The following is a 16,678-nucleotide window of genomic DNA, read 5'->3' on the forward strand; positions in this document are numbered from 1 at the left end:
TATCTGCCTCTTTGTCTGTTTTTCCTGAGTTTCTTTGTTCTTTCTTCTTTTTAAACTTAATTCTTATCTCCTCCACAACTCACTCACTCTCTCCCTTTCTTTTCTGTGTCAGCCTGCAATATTATGGACTTTGCTTTCCTTGGCCAGCTGTTGATATTTAAGAGTGCTAATCAGAAGGTATTTGTGCGTGTAGCAGGGAGTAGGAAAGGTCTTGTAACTTGGAGGGGGAGCGAATGAAAGATCAGTTTTCATGGGGAACTACCAGACACTCTTGTGGAATGTTGTCTTCTGTGGTGACCAGGGCAGTGTAGTCGCTTGGGCCTGCGGAGAGGGCATGTGGTAGATAGACTACCTGTTCCTTCCCTAAGCTTTGAACCAATCCTTCTGCCCTACCGTATACATCCTCCTGGCTGCCCGGTAGCTGGTATGTCTGGTTACCGAGCCTTTCGGTAGTAGTGATGTGCCTGTTGGCTTGTCACTCACTGCCTCTCCCACACCATTCACCCCTTCTGCAGCCTCATGTTTCGGCTTTCTCGGGTCTTCTGAGTCTGCAACATGTCTGTGATCTTTCGATTTTCTCAAATTTGGTTAAAATTTCATGTCCACCGATATCTTCTGTTATATTCTCATTATTCTTATGAATGTATACCTGTTAAAGTCCTTTATTGTCATTTTAGTTGCGTTTTAGAAAAGAGCAGAGATACATGCTTGTGTTCAATCTTCCAGGTTTAATGAGGAGGAAAATTATTAATTGCAAGAAATAAATATATGTTAGGTTTTCATAAGTGTTGGTGTTTGCGATTTCTTTTATTGGTAGCTCTTAAAAGGTCATAAAAAAATTAGTTTTCTAATCCTGAAGAAGTTTACAGTGCAGTTAAGAAAATAGGAAATATTCAGAGAATAATAGGTGACATATAATTTAGTGTGAAAATGAGTGGCATGAACTGTTCTGGCAGTATGAAGCACAAACTACATGGTGCAAAATCAAACATCAGTCTCATTGATTTGTTATTTACTGATTTGTTTTGATTTGTTTTTAAACCTGTGATTACAACCAAAAATTTTCCATTTCTCTTTTTAATCTGAGAATGTTTATTTCAGTCTTTTAATCTCACCCTCACCCCCACCCCCTGCCCCATTTTTTTCTTCTTGACAGAACCTTGATTCAGTCTGTCTTCCTGTGCTTCAGAGTAGGAAATCTTCAGCACAGGTGGTGAATAATGTTTCTAATGGTAGTAATTACATTCTTGTCAGTGTGTGAATAGCAACTGTATCCTAGAGTTGTGGCTAATGAGACTGGAGGGAAAGCCTGTTTGGGATATGGAAACTTCTGGAAAAGATTTTCCTACTGGTAGAAAGATACACATGAGAGGAAACAGTTCTGCTTCTCCTGGCCTTGTGTCTCCCTGTTGTATCTGGAACAATAGCTAGTAGGGGACAAATCTGAGGACAAAAACTTTCTATTGAGAGTGGTAAAGAAGAAAGATAGAACTTAGGCAGTTGGTGAGCTTGTAAACTTCTGAACTAAACTACCTTCTAGGCTGCTTCTGAGGGGAGATAATAAATGTCCTTATTAAAGTAATTTAAGATTTTTGAGTTTTCTGTTATTTGCAACCAAACACATCCTAATTGCTTCAAGTTACAGCAGTGCTTTCACTGGTCTCTCTAGTGCTGCTGTGTAGATGGACAACAATGTTTTGTAAAAACAGCACAGTTCAAAAACGCTTGTCAGTAGTTCTCACAACCAAATTTTAAAGGATTTACTTGTAATTTTTTTCACACATACTAAATCACTTTAGCTTTTTCCGCTTCTCCAAAAATTTGCAATGATAGATTTTAATAATGTAATATAAGTTAGGTATAGCTTGTAGCGAGTAATAGGAAATCCGAACTATCTTACTCCTTATTTTTCTTAGAATTTTACTGGGTTGCCTGGGTGGCTCAGTTGGTTAAGCATCTGACTTCAGCTCAGGTCACGATCTCATGGTTCGTGGGCTCTAGCCCCGTGTCGGGCCCTGTACTGACAACTCAGAGCCTGGAGCCTGTTTCGGATTGTGTGTCTCTCTCTCTCTCTCTCTCTCTGCTCCTCCCCCGCTTGCACTCTGTCTCCGCCTCCCTCAAAAATAAATAAACATTAAAAAAAATTTTTAAAGAATTTTATTGTTATAAGAGATAAGGTCCTTTAGTTCAACCTCCACCTAAGACACTAATCTCTTCTACAGCTTGCTTGACACGTGAGCAAATGGTAATAATGCATTAGGAGATTCACACTCCTGGGAGGTAGGCTTTGTGCTTTGTTTTGGGGGGTGTTATTTTTGATATTTTGTAGGCACAATGAATTATTTTTCACTATGGGGTAGGTATCATTATTTATCTTCATTACATGAGTAATATTCAGTTTATGGCTTTCGATCATTGGGCTGTCTGCTAATATTATGCAGCATTTCTGTTACAGTGTTTGATATTTTCTGTGTTGACAATTATGTCACCTGTGAAGACAAACTATTTTATTTCTTCTTTCTCCGACTGTGTCCTTCCTTCCTGCACTGGCTAGGGCCTCTGGTGTGATGTTGAATAGGAGTGGTAAGATCAGACCTCCTTATTTTGTTCCCAGTATTAAGGAATAGCCTTTTACCACTAAGCATGATATTAACTGTAGCGTTTACGTAGATGCCTCTATCAGGTTGAGGACATTAACTTCTATTTTTAGTTTGGTGAGAGTTTTTATAATGAATAGACATTTGTCAAATGGTTGTCTTTACATCTACCATCTTGCTATTTTTGTATGTTTGCCCCATCTGTACTTTGTCCCCTTTTTCTTCTTTTACTCCCTTTTGGATTAATTGCATGTTTTTTTAGAAATTCCATTTTTCTCTTTTGTTAGGTTATTAGTTATACCTCTTTGTTTTTATTTCTGGGTTTTAGTGCTTGTTTCATAATTCAAAGTATCCATCTTTAACTTTTCACAGTCTACCTTCAAATAATTATATATGTGTGTGTATATACACACACACACACACACACATATACATAAATCACTTCATGTATATTATAAGAACCTCATAACAATATACTTCTATTTCCTGTCTCATGATCTTTATAGTATTATTGTCATATATTTTGCTTCTGTGTATATTATTAGCCCCATAATACATTGTTATTTTTGTTTTAAACAGTTACCTTCCAAAGAGATTTTAGACATAAGAAAAAATGTTTTATATTTACCTATATATTTACCATTTTCAGTGCTCATTACTTTGTGTAGAGCCAGGTTTCTCTCTGGTATCATTTTTCCATCAGCCTGAAGGACTTCCTTTTTATTGCAGTACAGGTCTGCTAGTGATGAGCACTGTCAATTTTTTTATGTTGGAAAAAAGGTCTTTATTTTCCTTTCTTTTCTTTTTTTTTCCCTTTGTTTTTGAGAGAGAGACAGAGCGTGAGTGGGGGAGGGGCAGAGAGAGAGAGACAGACAGACAGACAGCTGTCAGCACAGAGCCCCATGCTGGGCTCAAACTCATGAAATGTGAGATCATGACCTCAGCCAAAGTTGGATGCTCAACCAACTGAGCCACCCAGGTGCCCCTATTTTGCTTTCGTTAAAAAAAATACTTCTCTGGGTATAGAATTCCATGTTACGTTTTAGATTGTTTTCAAGATGTTGCTCCGTTGTTCTCTGGCTTGCATTGTTTCTCAAAAGAAGTTTTCTGTCATTCTTGTCTTTGTTCATTTGTACTTTATGTGCCTTTTGTCTGTGGCTGCTTTTATGACTTTTCTATCATTTATTTTAAGAAATTTTATTGTCATGTGTATTATAGTTTTCATTTTTCATATTTCTGGCATTTCTGGAGTTTCTCAGATCTTACGGATTTATAGTTTTTATCAAGTTTTGAAAAGCTTTGGTTATTCATTTTTCAAATATTTTTTCTGCCATCTCTCTTTTCTCTTGGGAGTGCAATTACATATATACTATGATGCTTTCAGTTGGCCCAAGACCTGCTGATGCCCTGTTCATTTATTGTCCATCTTTTTTCTTCCTGTGCTTTATTTTGGATTGTTTCTATTGCTATTCTTTTCTTTGCATTGTCTTAGCTGCTATTAATCCCATCCACTGCATTTTTCATTTCAGATGACTTTTTTAACTCTAGGAATTAAATTTTTAAAAATATCTTTCAGGGGCGCCTGGGTGGCGCAGTCGGTTAAGCGTCCGACTTCAGCCAGGTCACGATCTCACGGTCCGTGAGTTCGAGCCCCACGTCGGGCTCTGGGCTGATGGCTCAGAGCCTGGAGCCTGTTTCCGATTGTGTGTCTCCCTCTCTCTCTGCCCCTCCCCCGTTCATGCTCTGTCTCTCTCTGTCCCAAAAATAAATAAACGTTGAAAAAAAAATATCTTTCATGTCTTAGTGTGCTCATATTTTCTTCTTTCTTGAACACAGGAACTACATAACTTTTTTTGTAGTTACTTATTTGTATTAGTTAAAAACATTAAAATTTTTATTGCAGTGTAATTGACATACAATGTTATATTAGTTTCAGGTATTCTACATATTGATTCAACAGTTTTGTATGTTACCCAACACTCACCCTAAGTGTAGCCACCATACAATGTTACCATACAATGTTATTATAATACTATTACAGTATTATTTACTATATTCCGTATGCTGTACTTTTCATCCCTATGACTTATTTATTTTATAACTGGGAGTTTGTGCCTCTTAATCCTCTTCACCTGTTTTGCCCCTTACCCTACCCCCTCTCCTCTGGCAACCACCAGTTTGTTCTCTGTATTTATGAGTCTGTTTCTGCAGTTACTTTAATTGCCTGTTATTCATGGTAAATATCTTAATGCATTGCCTACTGGATATATGTTTTAGTAAAGGCTTGAGGGAATAATGTAAGAAGTTTTTGCTGTTTTGTCCTAGAAACCCAATGCCTTGCACCATGGAAGTGTTTCATGAAATAGTGGGTGGAAAATATTAGCCAAAAAATGGGAGTAGGCTTAGAGAGAAAAGGTAATGATAACCACCTGGACTGTTACAAGAGATTCCTCTGGTGTGAAAGTATTCTACAGCCTAAGCCCACATTTTTCTTTTGGCCCTGGAAGCAACGTTGCTTTCTCTCAGTTTCCCCTCTCTCTACTCATAAAGTATTATTATAATGAATTTTTTACATGGTCATGAATATTTCATATATATGAACAGATAAACCCTAAAACTATAAAATTTTAAAACTGAAATAAATTTAGTGATGACTTAATTCAACCTGCTCTTTTTATAGAATAGTGAACTGAGGTCCAAGTTACTGATTTGCCCAAGTTCGCAAACGTCACACAACTAGTCATTCTTTTGTTTTAAATATTCATTTATTTATTTTGAGAGACAGAAACAGATTGAGCATGTGCATACAGGGTAGGGGCAGAGAGAGAGGGAGAGAGAGAATCCCAAGCAGTCTCCATGCTTCAGTGCAGAGCCCAATGTGGGGCTCAGTCTCACGAATCATGAGATCATGACCTGAACTGAAATCGAGTCTGACTCTTAACCAAGGTGTCCTGTCATTTTTTTTTTTAATTCAAGTATGATTAATCTCCAGTGTTACATTAGTTTCAGTTGTACAAAATAATGATTCAACAATTCTATACGTTACTCGGTGTTCATCCCAGTAAATATACTCTTAATCCTCTTCACCTATTTCACCCATCCTCTGGAAACCACCAGTTCTCCATATTTAAGATTTTTTTTGGTCTCTGTTTTTCTTTGTTTCGTTTCTTAAATTCCACATATGAGTGACATCATATGGTGTATGTCTTTCTCTGACTTATTTCACTTGGTATTATATCCTCTAGATCCATCCATGTCATTGCTACTGGCAAGATTTTATTTTTATGGCTGAGAAATATTCTACTGTATATATACCACATCTTTATTCATTTATCTAATATAATTTCTAATATCCTTGTCTATTAATTTCATTATCTCTATCATATGAGTCTGTTTCTATTGATTCATTTTTCTTGCTCTTTTGTATGCATGGTAATTGTTTACTGGATGCTGGACATGATGAACTTTACCTTGTTGGATACTGAACATTTTAAACTTCAAGTATTTTTGAGCTTTAAGATGTGTGAGACACAGTTATTTGGGAGGCAGTTTGACCCTTTTGAGTCATTCTTTGAAGCTTTATCATGAAGGATTAAAATATTCTTTCTTCCAGGGTGAATTTTTCCCCATGAAGGGCAACACTTTGGAGTATCATACCCGATGTGCAGTTTATTGCAAGGTTTTCCCACTCCACTCTGACTTGGGGCTCACATGCACTGCTTCTGGCTGTGTGATCTCTGGAAATTAGTCCACCAAAGGAAAAAGAAACTTTTCAGTGGTTCTTTTTCTGACCTCAGGTAGTTTTCCTTGTGTGAATGTGCTGACTTATACTTGGCTGAAGACTCAAAAGGAGAACCCTGCAGTTCTCTGGAGCTGTCTCTCTCAGTGTAGTCATCTCCTCCCATTGCAACTGTCTCTTCACATGCAGCTCTCTCCTCTCTGATACTCTGGTGCATGAATTCTAGCAGCCATGGCCTCCAAAAATTCTTAACTCTGTTTTCTTAACATTAATTTTTCTTAAAATATCAGGACAGATTAGTGTTGAGTAATAAATTTAAAAGTGGGTTATTTTTTGGGGTGCCTGGGTGGCTCAGTCGGTTGAGTGTGCGACTTCGGCTCATGCCATGATCTCACGTCTCGTGAGTGTGAGCCCTGCATCGGGCTCTGTGCTGACAGCTCAGAGCCTGGAACCTGCTTCGGAATCTGTGCCTCCCTCTCTGCCCCAACCCACTCACATTCTGTCTCTGTCTCTCTCAAAAATAAATAAACATTAAAAAATAGTAATAAATTGTCTTATTTTCAGGGGTGCCTGGGTGGCTCAGTTGGCTCAGGTCATGAGCTCATGGCTTGTGAGTTCAAGCCCCACATCGAGCTCTGTGCTGACCGCTCAGAGCCTGAAGCCTGCTTCAGATTCTGTCTCCCTCTCTCTCTGCCCCTCCCCTGCTCGCACTCTGTCTCTCAAAAATAAATATATGTTAAAATAATCATAAAAATAAATAAAAGTGACTTATTTTCAAACATGTATTTTTGACTTTTTTTTTAAGTTTATTTATTTTTGAGACAGAGACAGCATGACTAGTAGAGGAGGGTAGAGTGAAAGAGGGAGAGAGAGGATCCCAAGCAGGCTCTGTGCTGCCAGCCCAGAGCCCAATGTGAAGCTCAAACTCACGAACCATGAGATCATATCTGAGCTGGAACCAGGAGTCGGACACTTAACTGACTGAGCCATCCAGGCACCCCTATTTTTGGCTTCTCTTCTCATCTTTTTATTAATACAATAACATTATCTAAAAGAGCCTTTAATACAAATTAAAAGTTTTAAAACCTGGGGAAAGAAATAGAAGAGCATTCATACCAGATCTGATGGTATCAGTTTAATTTTTCTTATAAATGAAAGTAGTTTGATAGTGGTTTTAAATTTGTTTGGTGAATATATTTTCTATATTATTATTTTTTTTTTTTAATTTTTTTTTTTCAACGTTTATTTATTTTTGGGACAGAGAGAGACAGAGCATGAACGGGGGAGGGGCAGAGAGAGAGGGAGACACAGAATCGGAAACAGGCTCCAGGCTCTGAGCCATCAGCCCAGAGCCTGACGCGGGGCTCGAACTCACGGACCGCGAGATCGTGACCTGGCTGAAGTCGGACGCTTAACCGACTGCGCCACCCAGGCGCCCCTTCTATATTATTTTTAAGCTTAGTAGTTATTGTTTAGTTCTTAGATGAGGTAAAAAACATTTAGGAGTATCTAAAGAGCTTTTTGCTGCATTATTCACTGCCAAATTTAAAGAATATGCAGAAGAAGGAATATGAAAGTGCCCTAGAAACTTTTTTAGTGCTCTTTTGTAATCTGTTACACCTTTCATGCATATATGGGACATTTTCATGTTTCTGTCCTTTCATTGGATTTCTACATTGGATTTTTTTTTTCTTTTAGTGTTGTAGTATACCAGAAATATGTTTAATGTCATTATTCACAACTGCTAACATATTATTTGGATTTTTCATTTCAACCAAAAATAATATGTGATGTTTGATGTTGATGTTTATATGCTATGTAAGTATTTTGCTGTAATGTTACCACATTTTGCTGTGGTTCCTGTCAGATGAAAAATTTGCCATTATCATACGCATAAAGTTTCTTTGGTGAAACTCTGAAAACTAAACAATTGTCTTGATAAAGACTGAAGCATGTATATTAAATGTTCATTCTCATTTTTGTATACTTTCTAGTCTGCACTATCAATGTAACTTTTTCTCAAGGTCAGATTTTGGTTTTTAACAGTTGACACTATCATTGACAAACTTTTAAAATTCTTCATGAATAGTCAGACTATCTGATGAGTACCCTTAATCTTTTTATTTTTCACACTTTTACATTCTCATTCTTTATTTTTTCATCTCCAAAGAATTTTTAAGACAAAGTACACTGGTTTTTTGTTTTTTCTTCAGTAAAATGAATTGTATCTAGTGATTTTTATTTGTTTTACCATTTGCCAGAATTTTGTGTGTAATGTTTTTGAAAATTTCCTACTTGTATTGTCATTGAACCATTAACTGCAACTATAAAGTCCATAACTTTTAGCTGGTATATTTAAGTTTGGGTAGGTGAGTGGGGATTTTTGTGGATAAGTAGAAATAATCAGTTTAGTGATTAAACAAGAATTCAGTACCTTTCCTCTCTTTTATGTAGTATCAAAGGTGCCGAATCTGGGATAAGTTGCATGAAGAGCATATCAACGCAGGCCGTACAGTTCAGGTAAGTCTATTACATTGTTTCTAGTAAATCAATATGAAAGACAGTCTTAAGAATATTTTGCTAAACTAAATAGTCTTGTGGCTGAATCTTTTTATGTATATTTGTAACTATTTCTTTAAGGGTGCATTTTTAGCAGGAGTCACTGAATCAAATGTCATACATATTTTTAAGATTTTGATTCATAATACCAAAATTTCCTCCAGGAACAAAGTATCAACTTAAAATCAACGCATTTTCCAAAAACCTTATGAACATTAGTATTATCAGTTTCTCAAAATTTTGCCTACTAGTAAGTTAAAATAATGTTGCTTTTGTTGTTCTAATCTGGAGTTTTTATTGCTTTGAATGGTAAAAGTTTTTTTCATATGTGTCTTGGATAGTAATATTTCTTTTGTAAATCACCTGTTCATGTCCCCTGCATATATTATGTTGTTGTCTTTAAAAAAAAAAAAGTTGATTTATCTTAAGAGAGTGTGCACATGTGCAAGTGGGGGAGGGGCAGAGAGTGGGAGAGAGAATCCCAAGCAGGCTCTGTGCTGTCAGGATGGAGCTTTCTCAGGGTTCCCTCTCCTGCTCTTTCTCTCTGCTCCTTCCCTGACACATGCATTTTTTTCTCTCTCTCAGTCTCTCAAAATAAATAAACTTAAAAAAAAATTTTTTAAAAAGAGAACTTCAAAACGATACTGTTACAGTAACATAGTATTTATTACAAGTATTCTTTGCAGTTATTGTCTTTTTAATAAATAAATGTTAATTATTTAAATTTTTAAAAATCCTGGGGCACCTGGGTGGCTCAGTCGGTTAAGTGTCCGACTTCGGCTCAGGTCACGATCTCGTGGTTTGTGAGTTTGAGCCCCGCGTGGGGCTCTGTGCTGACAGCTCAGAGCTTGGAGCCTGCTTTGGATTCTGTGTCTCCCTCTCTCTCTCTCTGCCCCTCCCCACTTGTGCTCTGTCTCTATATCAAAAATAAATAAATATAAATGTAAAAAAAATTTTTTAATTTTTAAAAGTCCTATATTTACGTAGTTAAAAGTGAAATAAAAGTAAAAGCTTTACCTTACCTTTCTCCATCTCTGTGTCCTACTTGGAAGAAACCACTTTTAATCCTTTTGGCCATTTTCCCTGGTATGTAGCTCTTTATTCCTTAATATAATGTGAGAATGCTGTTTCTTAATTAATCAGGTTCAGACATTACCTCTTCTTACCATAATAGGTGGTGATCTAGCTTTCTGCCCAACTCTGGTACTTTCTTTCCGCCTATACAAATACATACATTATAATTTTTGGTTAAATTATAAATCATTATTTTATTATTTTGATTATAAAAATACTGTTTTCTTCTAAGCCAAATAGTGAAATACAATATAGTTTTTGCTTTTTGTCTTTTTTTTTTTATTTCCTAGCTTTCTGTGTATTTGTAATTTTTTTCTAAATGCTCCACATCTTTGCTATGTGCTATCAGTAATAATTTTCATATGTCCAAATATTCTACTTCCATTCTTTATCCTGAACACTCCCTCCTGTAGCCCTCTTCCCAGTTCCAATCTGGACTTCCTTTCTAGGCTTCTTGCACAGGTGCTGTTCTGGGACTTCCTTCAGCTGCTCTTATGTGTTGGGTCCCTGTCTTCCTGGGTATCATGTCTTCCTCATTTTTGGTTTACTCCATTGTTTTGTTGGAGTACATCTCTCAGTAGCTCTCTAAATAAGCTCTCTAAATTTATGTCGGAGGTAAATTTTTAAGTTATTATGAGTCTAAAATATACCCCTTTTCTCCCCTCACATGTGACTGCTAATTTCAGTAGGTATAGAATTCTAGCTGGTATTCTTTCAGATTTGAGGGTTCTCTAGTTTAGTGTTGCTCTTAATGAAGCTGATATCGTCTGATTTCTCAATTTTTGTATGAGATCTATTTTTTTTTCCCCCTCTTTGGAAGCTTTTGTAGTCTGTTTATCCCTGGTGTTCTCAAATTTGATGATGTTGTGCTTTGTGTTGGACTCTTTCAGTCTAAAAATTTATGTTCTTTAGTTCTGGGAAATTTAAATTATTCAATATGTTATTACTCTGTGTTTTTTCTTTGCTTTTTCTTTTTTTTTTAATCTTTAATTGCAAGAATTGGCAAATGATGGCATTTTCCTTGGATGACCCTCCAGACATCAGTAGCTGGAGGTTTGCTTTGGTTCAGTTTTCTAAAGAAGAATCCTTCTCCTCTTCCTCCTCCTCCCAGGGCAAGTAGGCACTTATTTTTCAGTCATAAAAGCAGGGTAGGTGAAGGATGCTGGGCTTTCATTGTTTAGTACACGCTTTCACATAAATACCTTCTTTTAGCCCTGTGCCTGGTGTTTCTGAATCTAAAGTCTGTTTTTCCAAAGAATGCATCTCTGATCTTCTTGGATTTCAAAAAGGTTACTGTAGCTGCAGTGTAGTGAATAGATTGGGATAGAATGAAATGATTGCAAGAGATCATTTAGGAGAGATTACAGAGATAGTGGAGATAGAGAAAAACGGATTGACTTGAGGTCTAGTAGAAATTTGACCTACCTCTCTGTATGTATTTTACTGCTTGCCAACTAGATTATAAGCCTGAAGATCAGGGATTGTGTCTCTGCTATTTGTGTATATCACAGTACCTGCTGTTCGTCAAGATTCAGTGTTTATTGAATGGTGCTAAGCACGTAAATGTCAATGAGATTATTATGACTAGGATTTCTTGCCATCTTCACTGTTTAATATGTTAGTAAAAACCACTTATTTTCTTGAGACAGTGCTTATGGTCAGAGTGTTTACTGATTAAAGAATATATTGACCTCCATTAATGACCTCCATCTGGCACAAAAGATTTATGTGTGCCATAAAAATAATGAGATTGAAACTGTTTTTAGATGTAAGTATTTGCTTAGTTTTATTCATATATGCTCTGAATTTTGTGTATAGACTAGTTCTTGGCTAGTTTGTATAAAACTGATTTTTGGACAATTTCATGAACAGTTATAATAGAGTTTATAAGTTTCTCATTATTATGTATAGTAAGAACTATCTGCTCACTTTCATTATAGCGTCTTTGTGGAAAGGAATTCTTAATTTAAACATAGTCTAATTTGTCAGTCTTTTGTGGTCTTGCTTTGGGTGTCTTATTCAAGGAATACTCTCTATCCTGAGATCAAGAATATATTTTCTTATATTTTCTATTGAATGTTTTCAATGTTTTACTTTTAACACTTATGTCTTGAATCCATCTGAAATTGGTGCTATGAAGTAGATACAAATAAATCTCCTTTATTCCATTTGGAAAACCAGTTCTGTCACTATTAACTGATTTCTGCAGTGCTATTTACATATCACAATTCCATATATGTATGAGTCTGTCTCTGGTCGTTTTTTTATGTAAAAAAAAATGTTTAATGTTTATTTTTGAGAGAGAGACAGACAGACAGAATGAGTGGGGGAGGGGCAGAGAGAGAGGGAGACACAGAATCTGAAGCAGGCTCCAGGCTCTGAGCTGTCAGCACAGAGTCCAATGTGGGACTCAAACCCATGAACCTTGAGATCATGACCTGAGCTGAAGTCGGACTCAACTGACTGAGCCACCCAGGCACCCCTGTCTCTGGTGTTTCTGTTCCACTGGTCAGTTTGTCTATTTCTCCATCAAGTTCCACACCATCTTAATTATGACAGCCTTATGATAAGGCTTGATATCTGGTAGGACAGTGTTTCCATCTTACTCTTCCTTTTCAGGACTGATTTGGCTATACGTATACCTTTAGTCTTCCATATAAGATTTGGAATCTGCTTGTCAAAGTCCATACACAATCTTGTTGGGAATTTGGGAATTGCATTGGCTTTATCCATGTATTTAGAGAAAATTGACATGTTTACAATGTCCAGTTTTCCTACCTATGAATATGGGAGGTTCTTGCACTTTTTATGTCTTTTTTAATATTCTGCATACAGATACTGATAGATTATACTTTTAAAAAATACCTGCAAAATGTTTCCATTCTATTTGGAATTTTACACAATGACCTTGCTATTCCCCAACCGGCAGGTAGAGTCTGATTCCCTTCCTGTTGAATCTGGGCTGAGGCAGAAATAATGCCTGATTTCTGAGGCTAAGTCAGAAAGGTCAGATAGATTCCCCTGGTTCTCTGAGGGTGCTTGCTCTGCGGAAACCTCAGCATCATGTGAAATGTCCAGCTATCCTGAGATCCCCTTGTGGGAGATAGCCACAGCCACAGCTGAGCTGTTAGGAACTTGCAGCCTCAAGTGCCAGCCACACGTGTGTGAGCCATCTCAGACATTAGAGCTTTCGGATGACTATAGCCTCAGCGGGTGCCTGACTCAACCACATGGGTGACTCTGAGTGAGAACTGCCCGACTGAGGATGTCCTTAATTTCTGGTCTGCAAAATCATTAGCAAAATCAGATGGTGGTTTTAGATCCTTAAGTTTTGGATGAATTTGTTATGCAGCAACAAATGACTGGAATACAGGGCTTATAGTTATTTTGTTTATCTATTTCACTTATCTATTCTTAAGTACTTTACAGTTTTACAGTGTGTGTGTGTTTGGGAGAGGTTTAAATGTTCTTCTTTTTAATTATGCTTTCTACCGTGATGGTGTATATAGGAATATAATTAATTTTCATTCATAGATCTGTTGCTGATTATCTTTAAGTTCTCTTGTTAGTTTGAACAGTCTAAATCCCTTTGGGCTTTCTATTTATAGTTTATTTTTTTGAGTAATATTTTTCTTCTCTTGTAAGATTACCCCTTTTTCCTGATTTCTTTCTTGCTTTGATTTCTTGTGTTTTGCTTTGTTTTGTTTTTTAGTCAGTCCAGCTTTCTAGTTATTACAAGAAATGGTTATAAATAAGCTTGTTCAAATTTACTTTTTAGAAAAAGATCTTATAAGTAACAACAGATCCCTCTGCAAAATAATTCTTAATTTATACATAATGTTTTTTCAGAAAGTAAAATCTCATTCATTCTGCTGTATTCCAGGATGATTATAACGATTGTTAATCATGTGTACCAAGTGCTTACGCAGCCCCTGTCATATAGTAGGTATTCAGTTAGTAAGAGGAATGGGAATAAGCTCGATTTCATGCTTTCACATTTAGCTGCTAGATGAAGCTAAACATGAGTGTTGGCTTTTTGTTAGTTTAATTTAAAACACATTGTAATTGCTTCACTTTTCCCCATTTTGTTTGGCTTGTCATATAAAAGTGCAAAATGTATATTTTATTTTATTTTTTTTAAATTTTTAATGTTTATTCTTGAGAGAGAGTGCGCACGCATGAGCAGGGGAGGGGCAGAGAGAGAGGGAGACAGAATTAGAAGCAGGCTCCAGGCTCCAAGCTGTCAGCACAGAGCTTGACGTGAGGCTCGAACTCACGAACCATGAGATCATGACCTGAGCTGAAGTCGGACGCTTAACCAGCTGAGCCACCCAGGTGCCCCCAAAATGTGTATTTTAAGAAGCTTAGTCTTCCCTGCTACCCTCCCCAGGTACTTAACATATAATACTAGCTGGTGATAGAGGATTATGAAAAATATATCATAGTTTCTGCTTTGAAGAAACTTACGTAGGTGGGAATTCATAAAAAATTAAATAAAATATGTAAATAATAGCTTAAGGCTTTAGTAAGAGAAGTAAGTCAATCTATAATTAATTGTCAAATATATTATGGAGATCAGTAAGTGATACAGCGCCAGTTGTCTGGATGCTGGGTAAGGGGTGTTATCCTCATTTTTTTAGATAAAGAAGGCTGAAGAATAGAGAAACTTAGTGTATTAAGTGCACAAGGTCTTTTTTTTTCAACATTTATTTATTTTTGAGACAGAGAGAGACAGAGCATGAATGGGGGAGGGGCAGAGAGAGAGGGAGACACAGAATCGGAAACAGGCTCCAGGCTCTGAGCCATCAGCCCAGAGCCTGACGCGGGGCTCGAACTCACGGACCGCGAGATCGTGACCTGGCTGAAGTTGGACGCTTAACCGACTGCGCCACCCAGGCACCCCACGTGCACAAGGTCTTAATAAGTGTTAGTGCAGGAATCCAATCTGGAATTAATATTAACTCAGGTGGATAGAAAGTGGAGTGCTGCACTTAATACCTGTATAGTAGATCCTCATTAGATATGTGTTGAGTAAATGAATGGAGACCTTTTTCTTGTTTGAGTTTTATTGCTTTTGGTGGTTCAGTTAATATATTTAAAGCTATGTATATGTTCTTTTTGGTGCCTTTTGATGTTGAAATAAGTGTAAAGTTGTGTAGTAGTTAGGTAAAACATGAATAGTCCAGACTTATTATAATTAAACAGTTATGACTCTGGAGCCTTTAATAATAAATGAGATGTCTAGAATGTATTTACTCTAAGTTGTTTAAATGTTTACCAGTGGACTTGAGCTCTGTGTTTGTAAGGAAATCAGATTATTATGATACCAAATGTTTTTAGCTGTACACAATTTGCTCTCAAAATTACATGTCGTAAAAACACATTAGGAATCCTTAAATCAATATTTAACAAAGGCAAATATATGCATAGCCACTCTTTTAATCATTAAATACATAATTAGCCATTTTTCAGAATTTCAATTAACTCAGAATAATTACTTTTTACAATGATCAGTATAGATAAGTATATGTTTAAACATATCTTTTAATCTTTAGACAGAAACTTCAGGATATTTCTGAAAGAAGGAGGGGAAAGCCATAACTAGTTATTAAATTTAGTTATAGAGCTAAAGAGAGAGATATGTCACCTTCATTTTCCTGAGAGTTTGGCCATAGTTTTCAGTTTACTACTTGCATACCGCAAGCTTCTTAATTACTGAGTTAGTATGCTTTGTTGTTTTTAAACTTACTTCATTGACTGTAGCCCCATTTGTCTAACTTGTGGATATTGCTGTAAATTTTCAAAACTTGGCATAATAATAGCCTTTCTGGTCTGATTATTATTAGAAGAGCAGAAACATTTGAACTTTCACTGTTCTAGATACTAGTCTAGACACTGAGGATATAGCTGTGAGCAAAACAAGAAAAATCTTGTTGTCCTTGAACTTATATTCTGGGATGGTGAGTGGAAAAAGTAGAGACATAATTTTTAAAATAAATATATAATATTTACTTATTTACTAAACATTTATTTATTTTTGTAAGAGGAGGGAGGTGGACAGAGGATCTGAGTGGGCTCTGCACTGACAGCAGAGAGCCTGATGCAGGGTTCAAACTCCTGAACCACGGGATCATGACCTGAGCTGAAGTCAGATGCTTACCCAACTGAGCCACCCAGGCACCTCTAATAAACTGTAATATTTAGGTGGTTGGGGCACCTGGGTGGCTCAGTCGGTTAAGCGTCCGACTTCGGCTCAGGTCATGATCTCACAGTCCGTGAGTTCGAGCCCCACGTCGGGCTCTGTGTTGACAGCTCAGAGCCTGGAGCCTGTTTTGGATTCTGTGTCTCCCTCTCTCTCTGACCCTCCCTTGTTCATGCTCTGTCTCTCTCTGTCTCAAAAATAAATAAACGTTAAAAAAAAAAAAAGATGGTTATAAGTACCGTGAAATAAAAGTAAAGCAGTTTAAAGGGAACAAAAAATCACAGAAGGTCATGAACTTATGTATACGGTGGTTGTGGAAAGATTCTGATGACATCTGAGCAGAGACTTGAAGGAAGTTAAAATATAAACCTTGGGTAATAGGAAATCAAGTGGGAAGACGGAGATGAGAGGATGTGTGGAATATTCAAGGGGATAGTGAGGAGGTCAGTGTGGCTGGTGTGAGAAGAATATAGGAGGTGAGATCAGGGAGATCAGCTCAGATCAGTC

The 16,678-nt window shown here is 36.8% G+C and overlaps 1 protein-coding gene across 2 annotated transcripts in view; it reads left to right on the forward strand.

Moving 5' to 3' along the window:
* The window catches only part of STX17 (syntaxin 17), a 66,368-nt gene that overhangs the window by 12,880 nt on the left and 36,810 nt on the right, over window positions 1-16,678 (forward strand). For both annotated transcript variants that reach the window (XR_015242893.1, XM_025913012.2), the window contains exon 3: window positions 8,791-8,856. Coding sequence is in view for 1 of the 2 variants with exons in the window: in XM_025913012.2 (XP_025768797.1) it covers window positions 8,791-8,856 (66 nt within the window). In the remaining variant the exon portion in view is untranslated. The remainder of the gene's footprint in view (window positions 1-8,790; window positions 8,857-16,678) is intronic.

The sequence above is a fragment of the Puma concolor genome, chromosome D4 (genome assembly GCF_028749965.1).
Source record: "Puma concolor isolate L17-30 chromosome D4, mPumCon1.1.hap2, whole genome shotgun sequence".
Taxonomy (NCBI): Eukaryota; Metazoa; Chordata; class Mammalia; order Carnivora; family Felidae; genus Puma; species Puma concolor.